Genomic DNA, 19,305 nt, shown 5'->3' on the forward strand with positions numbered 1-19,305 from the left:
GGAGTTTCAGTGTTTCTTTTCAGTATAGTGCTTCTGTTCTCAACTGGGCTAAGATTTCTGATCCAAAATCTCTCTCTAGTTTAACCTCTTTGGAAAATAAACTTCTAGGGTTCTGCCACGATGTAACAGTCTTTTGGAAAGCATCCTGTCCGCAGCTATTAAAATTAAAGCTACATATGCTCTGCCAGTCGTGAGGGAGAGTTTGAAATTATAGGCATGACAAGTGCTATTTGATGAAGTAGGGATTTGGAGGCCATTGTAGAGCGTAGGGTTAAGAAAGTCATTAGAAACATTATCTTGGACTGGAGAAGGGATATCCTTCTGAGGCTGAAGTGAAGGAGGTAAAGTTGGTTACTGAAATGGAGAAGCGTGAAGGTGTGTCAGGGGGAGTAGAGTAGTTCCTGCCTCTTAACCTCTGTTTTCTCTGTTAGTTAAGAGTTGAGGTGATCTGTGGAGAGTAAGGATGACAGAGGGTGGATAGAGGCCTTGAGGAAATTGGTCATCACTGAAAATAGCAGATATGCAGGATGAAAGGAATACTGACCAAGAACAAGTAGATAGATTTTGAGCAGGGCTATGATCAAATAGCAGGTACATTGGGAGTGAAGTCTAAAAGGGCAGAAGGTTGAACTGGAGAAGGGCTATCAGAGTTAGGATGCCTTGAATTTGAACCATTTCTGGATAATGAAAATCACATTTCTGTGATTCTTAAGTTTGCTGTCAGGACCAGCAGTATCATATAAGAACTTAAATGCAAGTTTGGGGCCCCATCCCAGACCTTCTGAACCAGAAACTGGGGAGAAGGGGAACAATCTATATTTTAAGAAGCCCTCTAGGAAATTTTGATATGCATACCACTGATGTATGGTGTGGCTATTGGAATTAGTTGCTTAAATTGGATGTATGTGAAGTTCTTTGAATCAGATCAAGATAGTGAATTATAGGACAAAGGTGTTGGCTCAGTCAATTCACCCAGATTTTGAAATCACCCAAGTTATGGAATGGCAAGTGCAGCTGACATTTAAGGGTAAAGGTTTTAAGGGAATGTGTGACAGTGACTAAAAAGTTGATAGAAGTAGATGGCTTCAGTCTTAGAGGAGGAGAGGTTGTTACAGTAGGATGAACTAGTAAGTGGAACAAGCAGTCCACTCTATCTCCCCACTCAGAGGTGTTCGTTCACTCACTCGTTTGTATTAGGTGCTAGGAATAGTGTGTTGCAAAAGCCTTTGCTGTCAAGGTATATGAGGTGTTAGAGAATAGCGAGATCTCTGCTGCAGGGGCTTGAAAGGAAGAGAGTCCATCATAGGGGAGAGCCAGGTTTAAGATATGTGGAGAGGCAGAGGGTATAGCTCAGTGGTAGAGTGCGTGCTTGGCATGCACAAGGTCCTGGGTTCAATCCTCAGTACATCCATTAAAAAAAAATGAATGAGTGAATCAATAAACAAACAAACAAATCTAATTGCCTCCCCACTAAGGAAAATTTTTAAAAGAATTTTTTAAAAGCTATGTGGAGAGATAGAGGGAACATTCATTGAAGACACTGCAGAGAAAGGGAAGCTTAAAACATTTGTTTTTTTATAGTCCCATTGTTTTATAGTGCTTTGACATTTTCAGATCATTTCGTTTCCTAGGGTTTTTTAATATTTGCCCATCTATTCTCCTTGCTGCCGTTGGCCCTTTTCCTTGGAGTTTGTGCAAGTTATAGGCTGGTGCTGCTCTGTAGTTTGTGGATTTCAGAATTGTGTTTTATTTGGGAGCCTAGTCTATTTATACTGTGGGAAAAATTAGGATGACAGTATTTCAAGGATTGTTAAGCCACTATAGACCTTGTATCCAGCCCCTCTATCTATAACATTTCATTTTAAATGACTTTGCTTATACAACTAGCAAAATTAGTTAATCACTTTTAAGTTAGTAATGATAATGAGGAATGATTTATTGGAATCCACAGATTGAGGAACTCTTAATTTAGTTTCTTTTCCAGTGAACCTTTGTTGTAGAATTTCTGTCAGTAGCATCCTTGGACTTTCTTTAAGTAGTGAAATGAGCAAAGGAAGGTAATATGGAAACTCACTCTAGAACATATTGAATCAATGTAATTCCCCAGTGGTCCTATGGAGATAATGGAATCACATGATGGGTCTTGTGTTGTGAGTACAGTGAGTGGAAATGGAGCAGACGAGGCTCCATGGACAAGGCCAAAGTCCTGTCCATGTGACAGCCTTCTCTAGAAGGATGTTGGGTCACATTAACTTGACACATGAAAGGTTTTATCCCCTACAAGGTTAACTAGAAGGTATAAGTCTACAATTGCAATGTTAAATAGTTAAGAGTTTATTGGCAGTTGGGGTCTAGAGATGATCACCACAGACTCATACGTTGCTCAGGCATTTGACCATATGTATGTTCAGACGTGTTTATAGCACATTTTGATATCCTTTGAGAAAACGTTTGACTTGCATTTCTGTATTGGGATGTTTTCGAACATCCTTACACCTGGAGATAGAGAGTTTTATTTATATATATATGATTTTAGTTGTGTAAACAAGACCGTTTTAATTTTCTCTCTGGTTTCCTAACCAGGAAGTTGAGTTCATAGTTCATAAAGTGTAACATAAGCCATAGCATTTAAATGGTGAAGTATGCAATGACATTTAAACATTTTGCATTATAGTTTCCACCTCTGTTTTGAAGTTGGACCTTCACGTTAATTGGCATTGTTGACTCTCCTGTTTGTTCAGGAGCCAAACTCTTTATGGCTTGAGGGCCTTTGCACCTGTTCTTCTCCTGTCCTAGTGTTGTTTGCCCTCAAATCTTTACATGATTAATTTCTTCTCTTTTGGGTTTTAGCTAAATTCCACCTCCTCACGCGTTTTTCTTAGGCCATCCTATTCTCGTCCCTTCTCTATCATATGATCATATTTATGTCCTTCATAGAAGTTATCACACTCTCACATTATTTTATTTACCTATTTAGTTATGTCAATATATTCTCCTAGAATATAAATTACAAGATAACTGGAAGAATATACAGAAGCAGCTGTAGTACTGAATGGAATGAGTGGGCATGGAACAGTTGGCATTATCATTTACTTGATTGTGATAAAATAGTAAATCAGAAAGCTTAAGGGGATTTGCTTAAGATCTTATAGTCATTAAGGGAAAGAACACAGACTTAAACCCAGAGATAGGGAGAAAAAAATTGTTTTATAGCAGTTCCATTATCTAGTGCTCATTCATCCTGGCTTCATTTATCCTGTCGTTACGACTACTACGTGTTAATCTTGTAGTTGTTATCTTTGGATTTTCTTCAAAGTCAAACCAGCTTAACAGTCTCTAAACCTTAAACTTACAGAATGTTATGTATCAAATTTATTCAATTAGAGAAAACTAAAAATGAAAAATATAATAATAACTGTAGTAATAATGGATACCAGTTATTAGCATCTATTATGTGCCAAGACTGGGTGCCAGTGGCTGTCAATTCATTATCCCTAGTGATATCAGCTACTTTACTGGGCTGTTGTAAGAGTAACACAAGGTATGCATAAGATCCTAGACTAGGTAATTTTATGTTCTCTTTAAAATTCAGTATTATTGAGGGTTTTTTTTTTTATTTGTATGTTCTTTTCTCTCAGTCTTCAGATACTTACTGAGCACTTATCTGTGTGATAACACTAATAACACCTTGGTCAAATTTTTTAACCTCCCTATCTCCGTTTCTTCACCCTTAAGATGAAAATAAGAATAGTACTACCTCATGTGAGGACTAAATGAGTTATATAAAAACGTACATACTGCCTGGCATGTAATAAGTTATAGCACTTTAAAATGTTGACTATTATCATTTTCTAGCCATGTGAAGAAAACTATAGAATTTTGCTGAGAAACATAAAACATTTGAACATGAGACATGACATATTCCTAGAAGGTTATACTCAGTAATATAAAAAATATCAAGTCTTTAATACTATTCAGCCATAAAAACCGACAACATAACGCCATTTGCAGCAACATGGATGTTCCTGGAGAATGTCATTCTAAGTGAAGTAAGCCAGAAAGAGAAAGAAGAATACCATATGAGATCGCTCATATGTGAAATCTAAAAAAAAAGAAAGAAAGAAAGAACATAAATACAAAACAGAAACAGACTCATAGACATAGAATAGAAACTTGTGGTTGCCAAGGGGGTGGGGGGGGGAAGGGACAGACTGGGATTTCAAAATTTGTGGATACTGACAGGCATATGCAGAATAGATAAACAAGATTATACTGTATAGCACAGGGAAATATATACAGGATCTTATAGTAGCTCACAGCGAAAAATAAAATGTGACAGTGGATATATGTATGTTCATGTATAACTGAAAAATTGTGCTCTGTACTGGAATTTGACACAACATTGTAAAATGACTATAACTCAATAAAAAAAATGTTAAAAAAGTTATATCAAGTCTTTCTAAATTAATGTGATAATGAGATGCAATTTCAATCAGAATTCTAAAGAGACTATTAAAAATTGACTTTTTTTGAAAAAAGATCATTTATTCATTCTGGTTTTTTTTATAGCAAACCTATGTCAAAAATACCTTCTGTACATACACAAGAAAAATCTGTATGTGTAAATTGGTGTTCTCTTCCCCACAGTATCAAACTATACATCTCTTTACAATGTAAGTACTTGTGATACGTGACCAGAAAACTATAGACTCCTTTAAGTTCTCTTTGTGAATGATTCTTACACTGACTGGTTTTTATATAGCTTGGTAACTGACTGTAGGCAAATCTTAAAGGATCTTACAGGCAGTGTTAATGATTTTATATATCTGGATGACAATGGGAAGCCACTGAAGGGTGTTTAAGTAGGGTACTGCTATGATTCAACTTGAGCTTTGGAGATATTTCTCTGGATACCTTAAAGAATGGATTCCAACAAGACAAGAGTAGATAGAAGACCTGTTAGGAGGCTGGGTAGACCAGTGGGAAGTGATAATACTATCAGAGAGAAATGGACAAAGATGGAATATATTTTTGAAGCAAAGTTAACAAGATTTATTGGTGAATCGGATGTTGGATATGAAGGGCAGAGAGAAACCGAGGATGAATCCTGGTGTTAGGACTTGGGTATTGGTTTATGATTGGTAGTTCCATTTATTAGGTTGAGGTACAGGGAGGAAGAATTTATTTGAAACAATTAGAGAACAAAGCCAGAGCAGAAATTTTCTAAGTGATCATTCCCAAACTTAAGGTATAAAGGATATTAAAATTGAGTTGTATGTATAAATATTACTACGTTTGTAGAGGAAAGTATAAGAAAAAAATAGATGTTTCTTTTTCAGTCTGTGCATTGTCTTAGGTGAATTTATTGCTTCGGTTAATGTAAAATCTGTTTCTTAGGTAACCCAGGATTTTCTGCCCTTTATGTGCCATTTGCAAAGGCTTTGTATTCTTCAACAAAAAGACGCTTTCCAGTTTGGGTTATCAGTCATGCTGGGCATGCCTTTGCCCCCAAAGACAAGAAGATTCTTACAACATCGGATGGTATGTCTTTATTAACATCTGCTTTTCTTTACAGTGAGTGGGTATTCATGTTTCTTAAAGCCTCCTAAGGTTAAGAGTTACACCAGTGGCGGAGGGTGGGGGTACAGCTCAGTGGTAGAGCTCATGCTTAGCATGTACAAGGTCCCAGGTTCAATCCCCAGTACTTCTGTTAAAAAAACTAATAATAAACAAACAAACAAACAAACCTAATTACCTCCCTCCCCCCATTGCTTTAAAAAAAAAAGAGAGAGCGTTGTACTGATGGAAACCTCTGCTTGTGGCATTGGGCCCAGCATTCCACATTTTGGTAATTTTAGGATTTGGGGGATCATTTCAATTCTTCTGCAGATAGTTTTCTTTGAAACTTTGGCCATATCAAACAGTTTGTCTAGGACTTGCCTTCTCTATTTACCAACTAGCAGTCAACTGTGTATGCATTGATCATGTATTATAGTACCAGTATTGTACTAAGAGGAATGGTGAAGTATTATAAGACATGGTTCTTAGCCATTGTCCTTACTCTAAAGAAGCTCTCGTCTCACATTTAGAGCTAGCAGTCAAATGATAAACTCTGGCTTGCTGATCATGTCAATTCTTAAGGAGTAAACAAAGGAGAGAACACGGTATGAGTTTGAAAAGACTTTGAGGAGTAAATGGGTTTTAACAGTTGGGTAAGAATTTGGACTTGAAGGGTGGAGGTGGATGCAGAGATATAACAGGCAGAAGGCTTAGCGTAGCAGGGAGAGAGATTCAGTAGGTACTCCAGTGCTAGGCAGGGCCAGATCTCAAGGAGGAACCTTGAAAGCTGGGGGAGAAGAGGACTCTAAGTGGTAGATTACTAGAAACCTTTAAATGGAGGAAGTAGTACCATAGACATGCAAATTACCTGCTTTTAATTCATGAATATTCTAGCATGTTCTCTCTTCTAAAAATAAATGAGAAGGAAAAAGAAAAACATAACTTCTCTGTGGGCATTCCACCCAAGGGTCATTTGTCCTGAGGGTGCCACCTAGTCAGTCTGAGCTGGGAGAGGTGGCTGTGGCTTCATTACCTAGTTTGCTCCTGGTTCTGGTTAGCCTCTCCTATGGTATGAGCATCTTACTGAGCATCTAATGATAGGGGAAACCATGTATGCGTAGAGAGAGAGAAAGGGATAGGTGATGAGGGAACTCTCTGGACTAGTCTGTTCAAATTTTCTGTAACTCTAAACCCGTTCTAAAAACAGAATCTGTTACTATAAAAACAAATACTGAAATTTTAAAGTAACTTAATATTTACATTTTACTTTCTATCACTGTATTAGCTCAGACTCCCGTAACAAAAACCATAGACTACATCGCTTACATAGCGGGGATTTATTTTCTTACAGTCTGGAGGCTGTAAGTCCAAGATGAGCGTTTCGGCATAACTAGGTTCTGATGAGAGCCCTACCCCTGGCTTGCAGGTGGCCGCCTTCTCTTTATGTCCTCACGCATCAGAGAGAGAGAGAGAGCAAACACATGCAAGAGAGAGCGTGCACAGGCCCTCAAGCTCTCTGACGTCTTCTTATAAGGGCACCTATCCCTTCATGAGGCCCCCACCCTTATGACCCTCTCTAACCCTAATTACCTCCCAAAGTCCTCGTCTCCAAATACCAATGTAAATTGAGGGAGTTAGGGCTTCAACATAAGAGTTATAGGGAACACAAACATTAAGTCCTTAACAATCATGAATGAGAATGTTATGTATTGACATTTCAAATCTGATCACAAGTATAGGTCAGCATATACGTATGACATTGTGCCTGAGCAACAGGAGAACATACAAATTATCTCTTAAAATATTTTTATTAAATATTTGTTGAAGTTTTAGAAGCTGCCTTTTGGTCCATCCTCAGAAGTAATAACCTTACAGTTTCCAGAAGCAGGCCTTTTGAAGCCTTAATCCTGTTGAACAGTGAAAGAAAAGTTTCTGTTCTAAGTAGAAGTTCTTTCCACATTCATGAACATCTGCAGGCATGCTAAATTGTAAACATTTTTTAATTTGAAGAAGTGAGTGACAATTAAGAGATGATTACTATTTTTATCCATGTCTTATTTTTGGCTGTTAACTGGTGCATATAGTCAAGATACAATGTAGTTACTGCAGAATTTAAGAAACAAAATCACCCTCATGCATACAGAGTAGATACTCTGGTTCTATAGTTAGCATGCGATCTGGTTCTCTTTTCTTTTCACTCCTGAAGCCATAGCTCAGACTATTCATGTGTCATCTCACTGTGAATGTCACAACTCCCAGGCTCTTGACCTTGCCTCTTAATTCTCACATATCGTAGTATAGATCAGCTTCCTGAAAAACTAGTTCTCATTCCAGAACCCTGCGATAATTTTAAATTGACTTTTAACATCAGGTGCCAACTCTTGAGAATGGAATTTAAGCTTTCTTTTCTTTTTTTTTTAATTTTACTTTTCTTTTCTTTCTTTCTTTTTCTTTTTAAATGGAGGTACTAGGGATTGAACCCAGGACCCTGTACATGCTAAGCACGCATTCTACCACTGAGCTATTCCCTCCCACAAGCTTTCTTTTCTCCTAATTCCATTGATTCAGTTTAACCATTTTGGAGTACCTGCTGTGAACCTGCCTCTTTGCTAGCACTTAGGGAAAAATACCTCTGTGCTTGAAACAGATCCATTGCGCTTATATTATTTATTGTTAGGATATCTCACCACCCAGACTTCCTGTGTCTTTTTGTTTTTTAAGGCATCACGTGTAAGATTGCCCTTGTCTAGGCAAACTCTACTCCTCTCTGCTGAAACAGTTTCCGCTCTCGGTGATCAGGCCCTTTATAAGCAAGATCATCCAGGCTTTGTTTTAGCACTTCAGTCACTCAAATTTCTTGTACTGCCACTTTCACCTACTTTATATTTTTTATTTCCCTAGTTATCTTCTATTTAGATAATTATATATTATAGATTCAGTGCAATCTATATATAAATTCCCACAAAAATTCCAATCACATTTTTTTTACAGAAATAGGAAAAAATCCTAAAATTTGTATGGAGCCACAAAGACACCGAATAGCCAAAATAATCTTCAGGAAGAAGAGCAAAGATGAAGTTAACACACTTCCTAATTTCAAACTATATTACAAAGCTGGTAATCAAAACAGTATGGTACTGACATAAAAACAGACCAAATGATCAGAATAGGGAGCCCAGAAATAAACCCACGACTATAGGGTCAACTGATCTTTGACCAAGGACACACAATGGGGAAAAGATAGTACCTTCAATAAATGGTATTGGGAAAACTGGATATCCACATGCAAAAGAATGAAATGGGGCCCTTATCTTACACTATACACAAAAATTAACTTGAAATGGATTAAATACTTAAATTTAAGGCCAGACACCATAGAACTCTTAGAAGAAAACATAAGGGAAAAACTCTTTGACATTGGTCTTGGTAATAATTTTTTTTTTGCCATGACTTTTTGTTACTTGGCACAAATAACAGAGGTAAAAATAAATAATTGGGTCTGTATCAAACTAAAAAACTTCTGTACAGCAGAGGAAACTACAACAAAATGAAAAGGCAGCCTACAAAATAGGAGAAAATATTTGCAAACTATTCCTGATAAGGGGATAATTTCCAAAATATATAAGGAAGTCATACAACTGTAGAAAAAACACTAATAGATTTTTAAAATGGGCCAAGTTTTCCAGAGAAGACATGCAAATATATGTATGTATACAAAATGCATATGAAAAATGCTCAGCAGCATCATCAAGGAAATGCAAATCAAGACCACAATGATGTATCACCTCACACCTGTTAGGATAGCTAATATCAAAAAAAACACAAAAGTTAGCAAATCTTGGTGAGGATGTGGGAAAAAGAGAGAAGTGGGTCACTCAAGCAGTTACGTAGATTACCCAAGGCTTTCTGAAAGGGAACGCGTTCATGGGCGAGGGTGGCCTGGTTCCTTATCTGATTGTTTTGCTAGTAGCTGGGTCATTACAGCTGGCAATATGCTTTTCAAAGTGGATGTCTTTTGAAATGACTGCCTCATCAATCAAAAGCTTACTGTCAAGTACTTACACTCACTATGCAAGGTGTTGGATGTGTTACTCAACCTGATTATGAATCATTCCATAGTGTATATGTATATTAAATCATCACCTTGTACACTTTTAAAAACAATCATGGTGTACAACCTAAATATATACAAATTTTATTTGTCAGTCATATTTCAGTAAAGCTAGAAAGAAGAAAGAAAATGAATAATTGTTGAAGCTGGGCCATGGATATATGGGGGTCTGTTGTACTGTTCTCTGGACTTTTGTGTAAGTTTGAAAAAAAATTTCTCTAAGGGTTTTAAAGAAAGAAAACGTATTACAGGATCTAAGAGCTTAAAGTGTCTACTTAAAATCCCACCTTGAACCCTTATTTTTCAAGGAAGGAAAGTAAGGCCCAACAGGGCCAAATGATCTTCTGCTGGTGAGTGGCAGAACCTGGACAGGAAGCCAGCACTTCTGATGCTGAAGTCGGTGCTCTGGTTCTGTGGGAGGTCGTCTCGAGTGGCGAGTGCAAAGTGCTAATGCTTAGCCCTTCCACAGTTGCAGGTTGTACCCTATCTGTCACTCTTTTCTGGTGATGACCCATAAAGGGGATAGGATAGAGTCTAGATGAAACTATGCAACTCATGGCAAATGCTTGCATAAATACCTCAAAATGCCTTTTCATAGTGTCTTTTTCTGTTTACGTGTATGTGTTCCTCTATGAATGCAGTTTACTTGAGAGCCTTTTACACTTAGCTTAAAGGCTAGGTTGTGCTTTGAAAGGCAAGTAAAAGGCAGTGAAAGATTTTGTAAAGTGAGACTGAATATATACATTTTATTACCTTGATTAAAAACAAAACGTTGATGTCAAAAACTATCACCTTGAAAAGTGACTGAAAGTGAAATCAAATATTTCAAACTGGTCTACCCTGAAATATTTTAAAAGGTACATCTTTATTGTTTTAAGTTATTTCTTCTTATATACCCAAATAAATTTTGGGGTTTGATACCAGTTTTTCCTTTGTCAGGAAATGTATATGTCTGCTTAGAATGTGCTTTGGCCATCTTATTTTCAGAAAAATAAGAGGTGTTAAAAGAGTTCTTAGGAAACAGGCTTGTTTAACATGCGAAATCTTGAAAAGCTGCCATCTCTGCTGGCCTGTCATCTTAACTGGCAGAAGACACAACCAAAGACAGAAGGAGCTGGGAAGTAGTGGAAATACCTCAGGGTCCTCGTGAAGGATAATACCTCTTCTTTTGTGGTGTTCAAACTTAGTGACGATTCGCTAGTGTGCCTTTTTCCTACACCTTAGTGAGGAAGGCCGTCATAATAGAAGTTATAAATTGAATTACCTAATGAGAGCAACATCCAACTTAGTTATCACAGTAAACCTTTAAGTCATACTGAAGACAAAACAAATGTTGAACAAAATGTGAACAGCAACCTTGAAAGTTAAAAATACACTTGAAGAATAGCTCTACTTCAGGGGTTCTCAAACTTCGGCAGGCACCTGAATCACCTGGAGGATTTATTGAAACACAAATTACTGGGTACCACCACCTGAGTTGTTGATTGAGTAGAAGTGCGGTGGGACCTGAGAACTTGCATTTCTAACAAGTTCCTAGGTAGTATTGATGCTGCTGGTCCTGGTACCACATTTCCAGAACCACTGCCATAGATCTTCACCAGTAAACGCTGGTAGGGAAAACCAGTAGAAGGAATCTGCTGTGTGTCTGAATTTCTGGGAAATGTCTTTAATTCTTATTTTAAATTGATATCTTATTATTTATAACTTTACTTTGAGTATGCTTCTTGCTTGGGCTACTCCTGTGCTGTTGACCTAATGACTAATTAGAGCCTGGGTCCTTTGCTGCTAATGAGAACAGTGCCATCTAGAGGCATTAGCCCAAAGGGCCACCGCAGGGCCAGAGGAAGCTGTGGTTTCTAGAGTGGGTAAGAGGGCAAGTCATCCATCATCAAGGACTTATTGACGACCTACTAGATTAATATGTATGGTGCTGCCTTTTAGGTCACTGACTTCCCACCTGTGTTGTAAGTAGCCCAAAAGTTCTATGAAGGGCAAGTGGGGCTCTGGGCTTCACTCTTCCCCCCAATCAGCCAGAACAGTTCTGCTTTCATCTGTTTAACACATTGGAGGTTATGTTTGTAAATGCACACTGTAGTCAAATGCTTTGGATAGGCAGGACAGATATATTATTCACCATCCAAGATTATTGTTCTAAAGTGCAGGTTTCCTGACATGCAAAATAAAGTGTGAAAAGTACATAATCATTGAGAGAAAGGACATAAGCTATAACCACACATCAAATGTTGAAAGTATATTTTGCTTCATATTAGCACATGTTAAAATTATGAACAGTTGGAAATAATACTCTAGTTGCACCACATTATCACAGTCATAAATTGAGTATAATTGGGAGAACAGATGTTCACCCATGTCAGAAGTGGGTGATTCAGGAAAAAAAAGTGTGAAAAGAAAATTTGAGGAATTAGAAGTATAAACTTTTTCTGGCTTTGATTTACTATGGAGTCAGCTTACTTGATGGCAGATTCATTATCAACTATTTTAAGTCATTTGTTCAAAAATTGTAACATAAAAGCTAAAAATCATAGTGGTTTAGTTTCAGCTGATAAAACATTACCTTAAAAAGTTACACAATCTTTCAACTCATGTTGAATTTGGGTATGTTTATCTAAAGGATCAATAAAACACTCCAAAACTGAGAGAAAGAGAGAAAAACCAGTAGAGCTTTCTCTTGCCAGGACTGTGATTGGCAGAGAAACATGGAGGTTACATGAAATGACTGGATGAGCCCAAGGCAGGGATAATCAGTCAGTCAAGTCTCAGGGCTCACAGTCACTAGAAATAAATGAACAAGTCTCTCAGTGGGCGGGAAGAAGCAGAAAACGAAAGGGTAGAGCAAGGAAAGAAGCTAAGAATCAAACAAATCGTTAGGCTCTCAGAGAAGACAGAAGTCGGAAGCACAGCAGGAGGAGGGAGAATGGCATTGCAGCTCCCGTCCTGTAACACACAGGGATCGTTGCCCCTCCCTTTGAGAGCCTTTGGTATCTTCTCACTGCTCACACGGTGGAGTCACTTGGTGATGTTCAGGGTCCTGCTTGATCTAGTCTGAACATTCCTGTCTAACCTTATTTGTTCCTCCTCTCCCATAACCACATAACCACAAACAGGCATGGAACTCATCACAATATCCAAAATTATACCTCACACTTTTATGCCTTTGTGGTCTACTCTCATGAAGTTCGAGTAAATTTCATTTCCCTTTTTAGTTACATGCATGTCATGCTAAACAACACATGATTTTTGGTTTGTGTTTAAAAACTTGACCTGAAGAGTAAACTATATATTCCTCTTGTTCAAAGCGTTCTTTAAAATATGAAGTGCTAATTTTAGCCTTTTAATCCCCACATGTAAGTTGTTTAATTAAAGTTATTTTTAAGCTGTAGCTTTGGAACAATGATGGGGGCGAGATGGAAGACTTTACTAGTTGAGAAAATTCTAACGTAAGATTAAGAGAGTTCCTGTCTGCAGACTCAGTCCTAGCAGAAGGCTCGTGTAGCACTAGTCCCTGGTCTTGTTAGTTCTGTGGTCATCAGTGACTTGTAAATATTGCTTGTGTGGCAGTATGCAGTAGAACTTATGTGTTTATATCCAGTGCAGAGCTACATAAATATACATGTGTATGTGTTGTTAAAATATATATTGTGAAATTTAAACCATTATGATTATATTCAAATATGCAGTTAAAATTAGTTAAAATAATCCTATAAACAAGGTTTTTCAGATATCTCTCAGTTACTTGGAGAAAGGCACACTTTTATGAACCCAAAGGGACATTATGTTTCTATTGTTATCCAATAAAACCCTCTTATTTTCTCAAGGAAATGCTTGAGACATACTTTAATGTTTTGTAGTAGTGTTCTTATCTATTTCTGTTCCTCTTATTAGTCTGTGAGTTCCTTGAAGATGAGGGAGTATATTGTATTTGTACCTGTATTTTCAAGACTACCGTGGGTCAACTAGTCACTGTTTTCTTGCAGAGTGGTCCGTTTAGTTAATGTGAAATGGAAGAAAGAAATAGTTATCAGATTTACCTCTGTCCTGAAGCTGTAAAGGATGCATAATATTTTGATCCAGAGTTGACAAAATTTTAATAACTGGATCAGTCAATTTGAACAAGTAGATGAAACATAACTGATGTTTACTTAGTTCCTCAAAGAACTGCTTTGTAACTGATTATACATCCTTTTGAAATAACCTTTAGAATTATAAAGTAGGAGTGAATTAGGAGCAGTGTGGTGAGATAAACATGGGATGCTGTGGAAACTGCAAGGAAGGCTACTTTACCCCTCATCCACTGAATCATAGAAAGGCTTCTCAGAGGAGGTAACACTTGTTGAGAGTTGGAAGGATGAAGAGGAGTTAGCCAGATTAACAAGGGGGAGCTGAGCACTGAAGGAAGGAAAAAAAAAAAAAAACAGCATGTACAGAAAAAACTGAAGAGCAGTCCTTCAGAATGAGTTTTGGGTGCATTTTGAATGAGCCACATTGTGGTTCTTTACAGTTTGCATCGGAACTTTGCAGGAGTCATGAAGGCAAAAAATTTAGTATTCCAATGACTCCATTTTTAGAAAGCAGTGGACTACCTTGTGATGTTTTGAAGTATTACACCCTGTCTTTGAGGTTGTGTATATGTTCATGGGGGAAATCTGTTCAAGTTTTCTATATTCATAGAATTAAGCTGGCGGCATCCTCAGAGATTGTCTAGTCAATTCATATTTTCATTCAACAACAGATGGAAAAAATGGACTTTGCCTTCAGGGAGCTCACAGTCTAAGAGAGGAAATAAACAGACAGTAATACAAGTGTAATAAAGTGCTGTAGTAAGAACTGAGTACTGGTTAAGCACAAAAGAAGGCTCCATTTTTCTTAAAGATTAGCCAGATAAAGTTTTAATTAGATCTCGAAGAATCTAGAAGATGGTTCATTTGTGAAAGGAAAAAGGATATTTTAGGTCAGGACTGTGCTGGTTAAATGGAACGGTTTAAAACGTTTCTGCCTGCATCTTTCAGTCTTGACTTCTTTAAACAAACAAACAAGCAAACAAACAAAGATTATGTAAAATACTGAAGGAGTGTCTTGGATTATCTTTGATTGTCCATTAATCCTACAACTTAGGCTAACCAGTGTTTATCAATGTGCAGTCCTGAGACCAGCAGTAACAGCATCTCCTGGAAACTTGGAACTGCAGATTTTCAGGCGTCAACCCAGACCTACTGACTCAGAGACTCTGGTACTGGGCCTAGCCATCAGTGTTTTAACAAGCTCTCCAGGGAATTCTGATTCTTGCTCAGGTTTGAGAACCATTGGCCTAAAGTAACAGTACTTCATGAAATAGTTGAGGGTTCATGAGTTTTGAAGACAGAGAGACCTGGATTTCAACCTCACCTGTCCCACTTGTGTTATTGCCAGTCCATCACCTAATGTCTATGAGCCTTTTGGAATTTTCCTCTATAAGATGAAGGTAAGAATACTTCCTTTCCGCGGTTGTTGTGAAGATTGATCAATACACTTTAAATGAAGTACCAGCACTGTGGCGAGTACCTTGTAGGCTTTCAGTAAATGATAATTACTGCAATTGCTATTGGTTTTTTTTTTTAAGGTATTTTTCCCAGTGAAGAGATAACTTTCACTTATGAAAACATACTTATGTTTTTGCTTTTAGATCCAAATGCTCAAGAAATTAAGGACATCTATGGACTCCAGGGTCAAGTAGAACACAAACTAGCTTTCCTGAGAACTCACGTGCCAAAGGAAATGAAGCTGGTGGTCATTGGCCATTCAATAGGCTGCTATATTTCCCTTCAAATTTTGAAGCATGCCCCTGAGCTCCCAGTAAGTATGCCTCTGGAGGTAACTGTAGGTGCTTGATTGTGCACTTGCACAAATCCTCTCAGATTTCCTTTGCTGTATTGTCTCTTATTTAACTGATGAATAGAACACAAAGAGGGATATTTGGTAGCCATCCATAAGGATAACTTCATGTTTCTGTGGGCCTGGGTGAGAGTATGTTCATGCAGTTCCCATAATGTTTCAAAAAATAATGCTGAAGGAGGTAGGAGTTTTCCAAACAACCCTTTTCTAAAAATTGAGGTAGAGTTAATTTACAGTATTGTATTGGAACAAATGCCTTTTAATCTAGGGTTATCTGGAGTTCTTAAATTACATATAAATTGCTGTCTTTTATAAAGGAATATTTAAGAGCAGACATCAACTTAGACCTAGTCAAGAATCTTGTCTGGGGAGAGAATTATGCAAATATTCATGCCTCCTTTCAAAAGGAAGAAAATTTATCATCATCACCACTGTTGATAGGCAAACATCTGTTCTTAAAGAACACTAAATCTTTAGTCTTAAGTTTGAATTCTTTTCTGTTCTATAACCTGACGGTCTTTTGAAAACACTCATTCATTCATTCACAAATACTTATGGGGTGCCACTATATGCCAGATATTAAATGAGACACTAGGGACATTAAGATCTATTTAAAATGCCAGGAAAGCTAGTGAACTATAAAACACTTCAAAACAAAATGAAACCTCATATTTTCACTGACATGTACCATTGAAATGACCCATTAAATGAATGCAGTTCACAACATAAATTATTTCTCTGTTCAAAAAACTTTTATTAAGCACTTGCCATGTATCAGTCCTTGTGCTGTGTTTTAAAGACATCCCAGTGAATAAAATATTAGTCTTTGAGGAAAGAAAGGCTGAAGTCTAATGGAGGAGACAGACTAACCCATAGGTGTGATAACGACCATCTTATGTTAGTAGACGGTGTGGGAGCATGAAGGAGTGCTATTTAACCTGGTGATCTAAATGCAAGATAGGAAGTGATTCCTTCCTGAACTCTCCCTATCCTAGGATATTGACTTTTCTTACTCCATGTGATAAAATATCTTCACTGGAGCCCACTAGGAATTCGCTCCTTTTCCTACCAGCTTGACACACTTCTTACTTACAATTGCCTTTGGGAGAAGTACAACTGTAGCCTCCCTGGGTGTGGTTTTTAACACCAAATGGAGGCTGTTAATTTCTCATATTGGATATAAGAAAATGTATTTTTCATTTCTAAGTATAATTCAATAAATTCTAAATTGCATTCCATTCACTGTATTATTGCATCTACTCTGTTTTTTTTTCCCCCTTGATAAGGCATTCTTAATCAGAAATCAAGCTTTCCTTTTGTTTTTAGCATTTTGCATGGCTTCTAACGTCTGCTGGGCCTCTAAATCTCCTCTAGTACCATGTTGTGATGCTACTGTCTTCATAGCATCCAGTCCTAGCAGTCCTCTTTGCATGGTTGCTGTAAATCTTCACCCTATAGCCAAGGCACCTAGGTTCAAATACTTGCTGTCATCTTTTGTCTCTGTGATCTTGGACAAGTTACTGAGTCTTTCTGTACCTTTGTTTCCCCTTTCTGTAAAATGGGGATAGAATATATTCTTCAAAGGATTTTTTGTGAGGAATTATATAAAGAATTAAGATTGGTACCTAGAACTTAAAAGTTCCATTTAAGTATTGGCTTTATTTATTACTATAATGGAAATGACAGTGGAATCACTGGCTCAGTTTTTAGATTAACTATTGTATTAGTAATCTAGAGCTGTATAACCAAGTTACCTCAAAACTTAGCAGTATAAAACTATGCACGTTTATTCTCTCACAGTTTCTGTGGATCTGGGATCTGACCACAACTTAACTAGGTCCTCTGGTTCAGGATCTCTCACAAGGCTGTAATCAAAGTGTCTTTTAGGCCTATGGTCTCATTTGAAGATTTGAATGGAGAAGGATCTGCTTCCAAGTTCTCTCCCTTAAGGGTGATTGGACTGAGGGCCTTGGTTCATCACTGGCAGTTGGATGGAGGCGACTCTCAATTCCTTAGAATGTGGGCCTTTCTCACTTGCCCCATCAGAGCAAGTAGGGTGGAAGAGCCAGAGAAAGAGTCTGCTGGCAAGATGGAAGTCACAGATTGTCACCCAATTGCTCATTACTTTTATAGTATTCTGTATGTTAGAAATAAATCACTAGGTCCAGCCCACACTCATGGAGAGCAGATTACACTAGAGCATGAATATTAGAAGGTGAGGATCACTGGGGGCCATGCCAGAAGCTACCTACCCCACCACTTCTACAGTTAGGATTTCACCTCTGTGACATACCTACCATCAAGCATGTAGATGTGTAGTGGGGGGGGGTGTATAAATTAAAATACTGAATTTATTTCCTGGTACAGGAAGTGACTTGGTCCTGTCAAATAAAATATAGCAAACTGATATGAAATACAATTTTTTGTTATTAGTTGTTCCAGATGTTTTAAAAGCTCTAAGAACAGTTTTTAAAGTACTTGCATATTTGAAATAACAATATTATTATTATTATTTGTGATGGTAATTTTACATGTCAACTTGATTAGGCTAAGGGATACTCAGATAGCTGGTGAAACATTTGAGTGTGTCTGTGAGTATGTCTGTTTCTGGAGGAAATTAGCATTTGAATTAGACTGAGTAAATAAAGATCTGCCTTCACCATTGTGGGTGGGCATCATCAAATCTGTTGAGGGCCCAAATACAACAGAAACTTCCAGGAAGGGTGAATTCTTTCTCTCTCTTTTCTTGAGCTGAGATAGCCATCTTCTGCTCTCAGACATTGGAGTTCCAGTTTCTCACGCCTTCAGCCTCATCTTTTCCCCTAGTTCTCAGGTCCTGGAGCTCAGACTGAATGATACAACTGGCTTTCCTGGTTCCCAGCTTACAGATGGCATATTTTGGAACTTCTTGGCCTCCATAATTGTGTGAGCCAATTCCTGTAATAAATGTTCTTTTATCTATATCCATATTTATGTATACATGGATTCTGTTTTAAGAACCCTGACAAATACACTATTCTATAAACATAGGGGAAAAATACCCATTTCTGAATTCGTCACAGTTTGTTAACTTAATCACAGGTCTTCCCTTTTGGTTTTTGTTTGTTTGCTCCACATCCATTCTTAATGTAATGTATAATTTCTCTAACGCATATTTTAAAACAGTTGTTCAACACATTTGTTTTGAACCCATCTCTCTTTTTTGGCTTGCGTTCACAGTGTCTGTTGGGAAAGAAGTACACTACATCTTAAGGTTAGTGTAGCTTCTTACAGCTTCCTCAGCTTTATAACTTTCTAATTAGTGCTCTGCTTTCAGGTGTTCTTGCCCTTGCAGAAACAGTGGTGAAAAGGCAAAAGGCAGATGAAACATGAGCTTAACCTAGTCTGTTGGTGGAGACATAACTCATACTGTAGTTATAGAGTTTTCAGAGAGACATGAGAAACTGTTTCCTTAAAAAGGGCGTACTCTAGAAAATAACGCATGCAATAAATTGTCCATAAAGGTCACCCGGGGAGGAGGCTGAACATCTGTATGATTGTTTTTTATTATTCAAAAACTTTATCTGGTTTCAATTAACTACATTGTTGAGGTACACCCCCTGCCCCGACCCCTCTTTAAACACCTGGCCCACTTAGTATTGGTGGTGTGATCCCTGCTGAAGTGTTGAAATTTCAGTGTCTCTGGGCTACTCTAAGACGGCACAGTGCCTACATGCCTGAAGTTAGCATGACACGCTCCATTTAAG

The 19,305-nt window shown here is 37.6% G+C and overlaps 1 protein-coding gene across 4 annotated transcripts in view; it reads left to right on the forward strand.

Moving 5' to 3' along the window:
• LDAH (lipid droplet associated hydrolase) overlaps positions 1-19,305 on the forward strand; it is an 82,167-nt gene that overhangs the window by 12,353 nt on the left and 50,509 nt on the right. For all 4 annotated transcript variants that reach the window (XR_012059175.1, XM_006197147.4, XM_072938152.1 and 1 more), the window contains exons 3-4: positions 5,398-5,541; positions 15,351-15,520. Coding sequence is in view for 3 of the 4 variants with exons in the window: in XM_006197147.4 (XP_006197209.1) it covers positions 5,398-5,541; positions 15,351-15,520 (314 nt within the window). In the remaining variant the exon portion in view is untranslated. The remainder of the gene's footprint in view (positions 1-5,397; positions 5,542-15,350; positions 15,521-19,305) is intronic.

This window comes from Vicugna pacos, chromosome 15, assembly GCF_048564905.1.
Source record: "Vicugna pacos chromosome 15, VicPac4, whole genome shotgun sequence".
Taxonomy (NCBI): Eukaryota; Metazoa; Chordata; class Mammalia; order Artiodactyla; family Camelidae; genus Vicugna; species Vicugna pacos.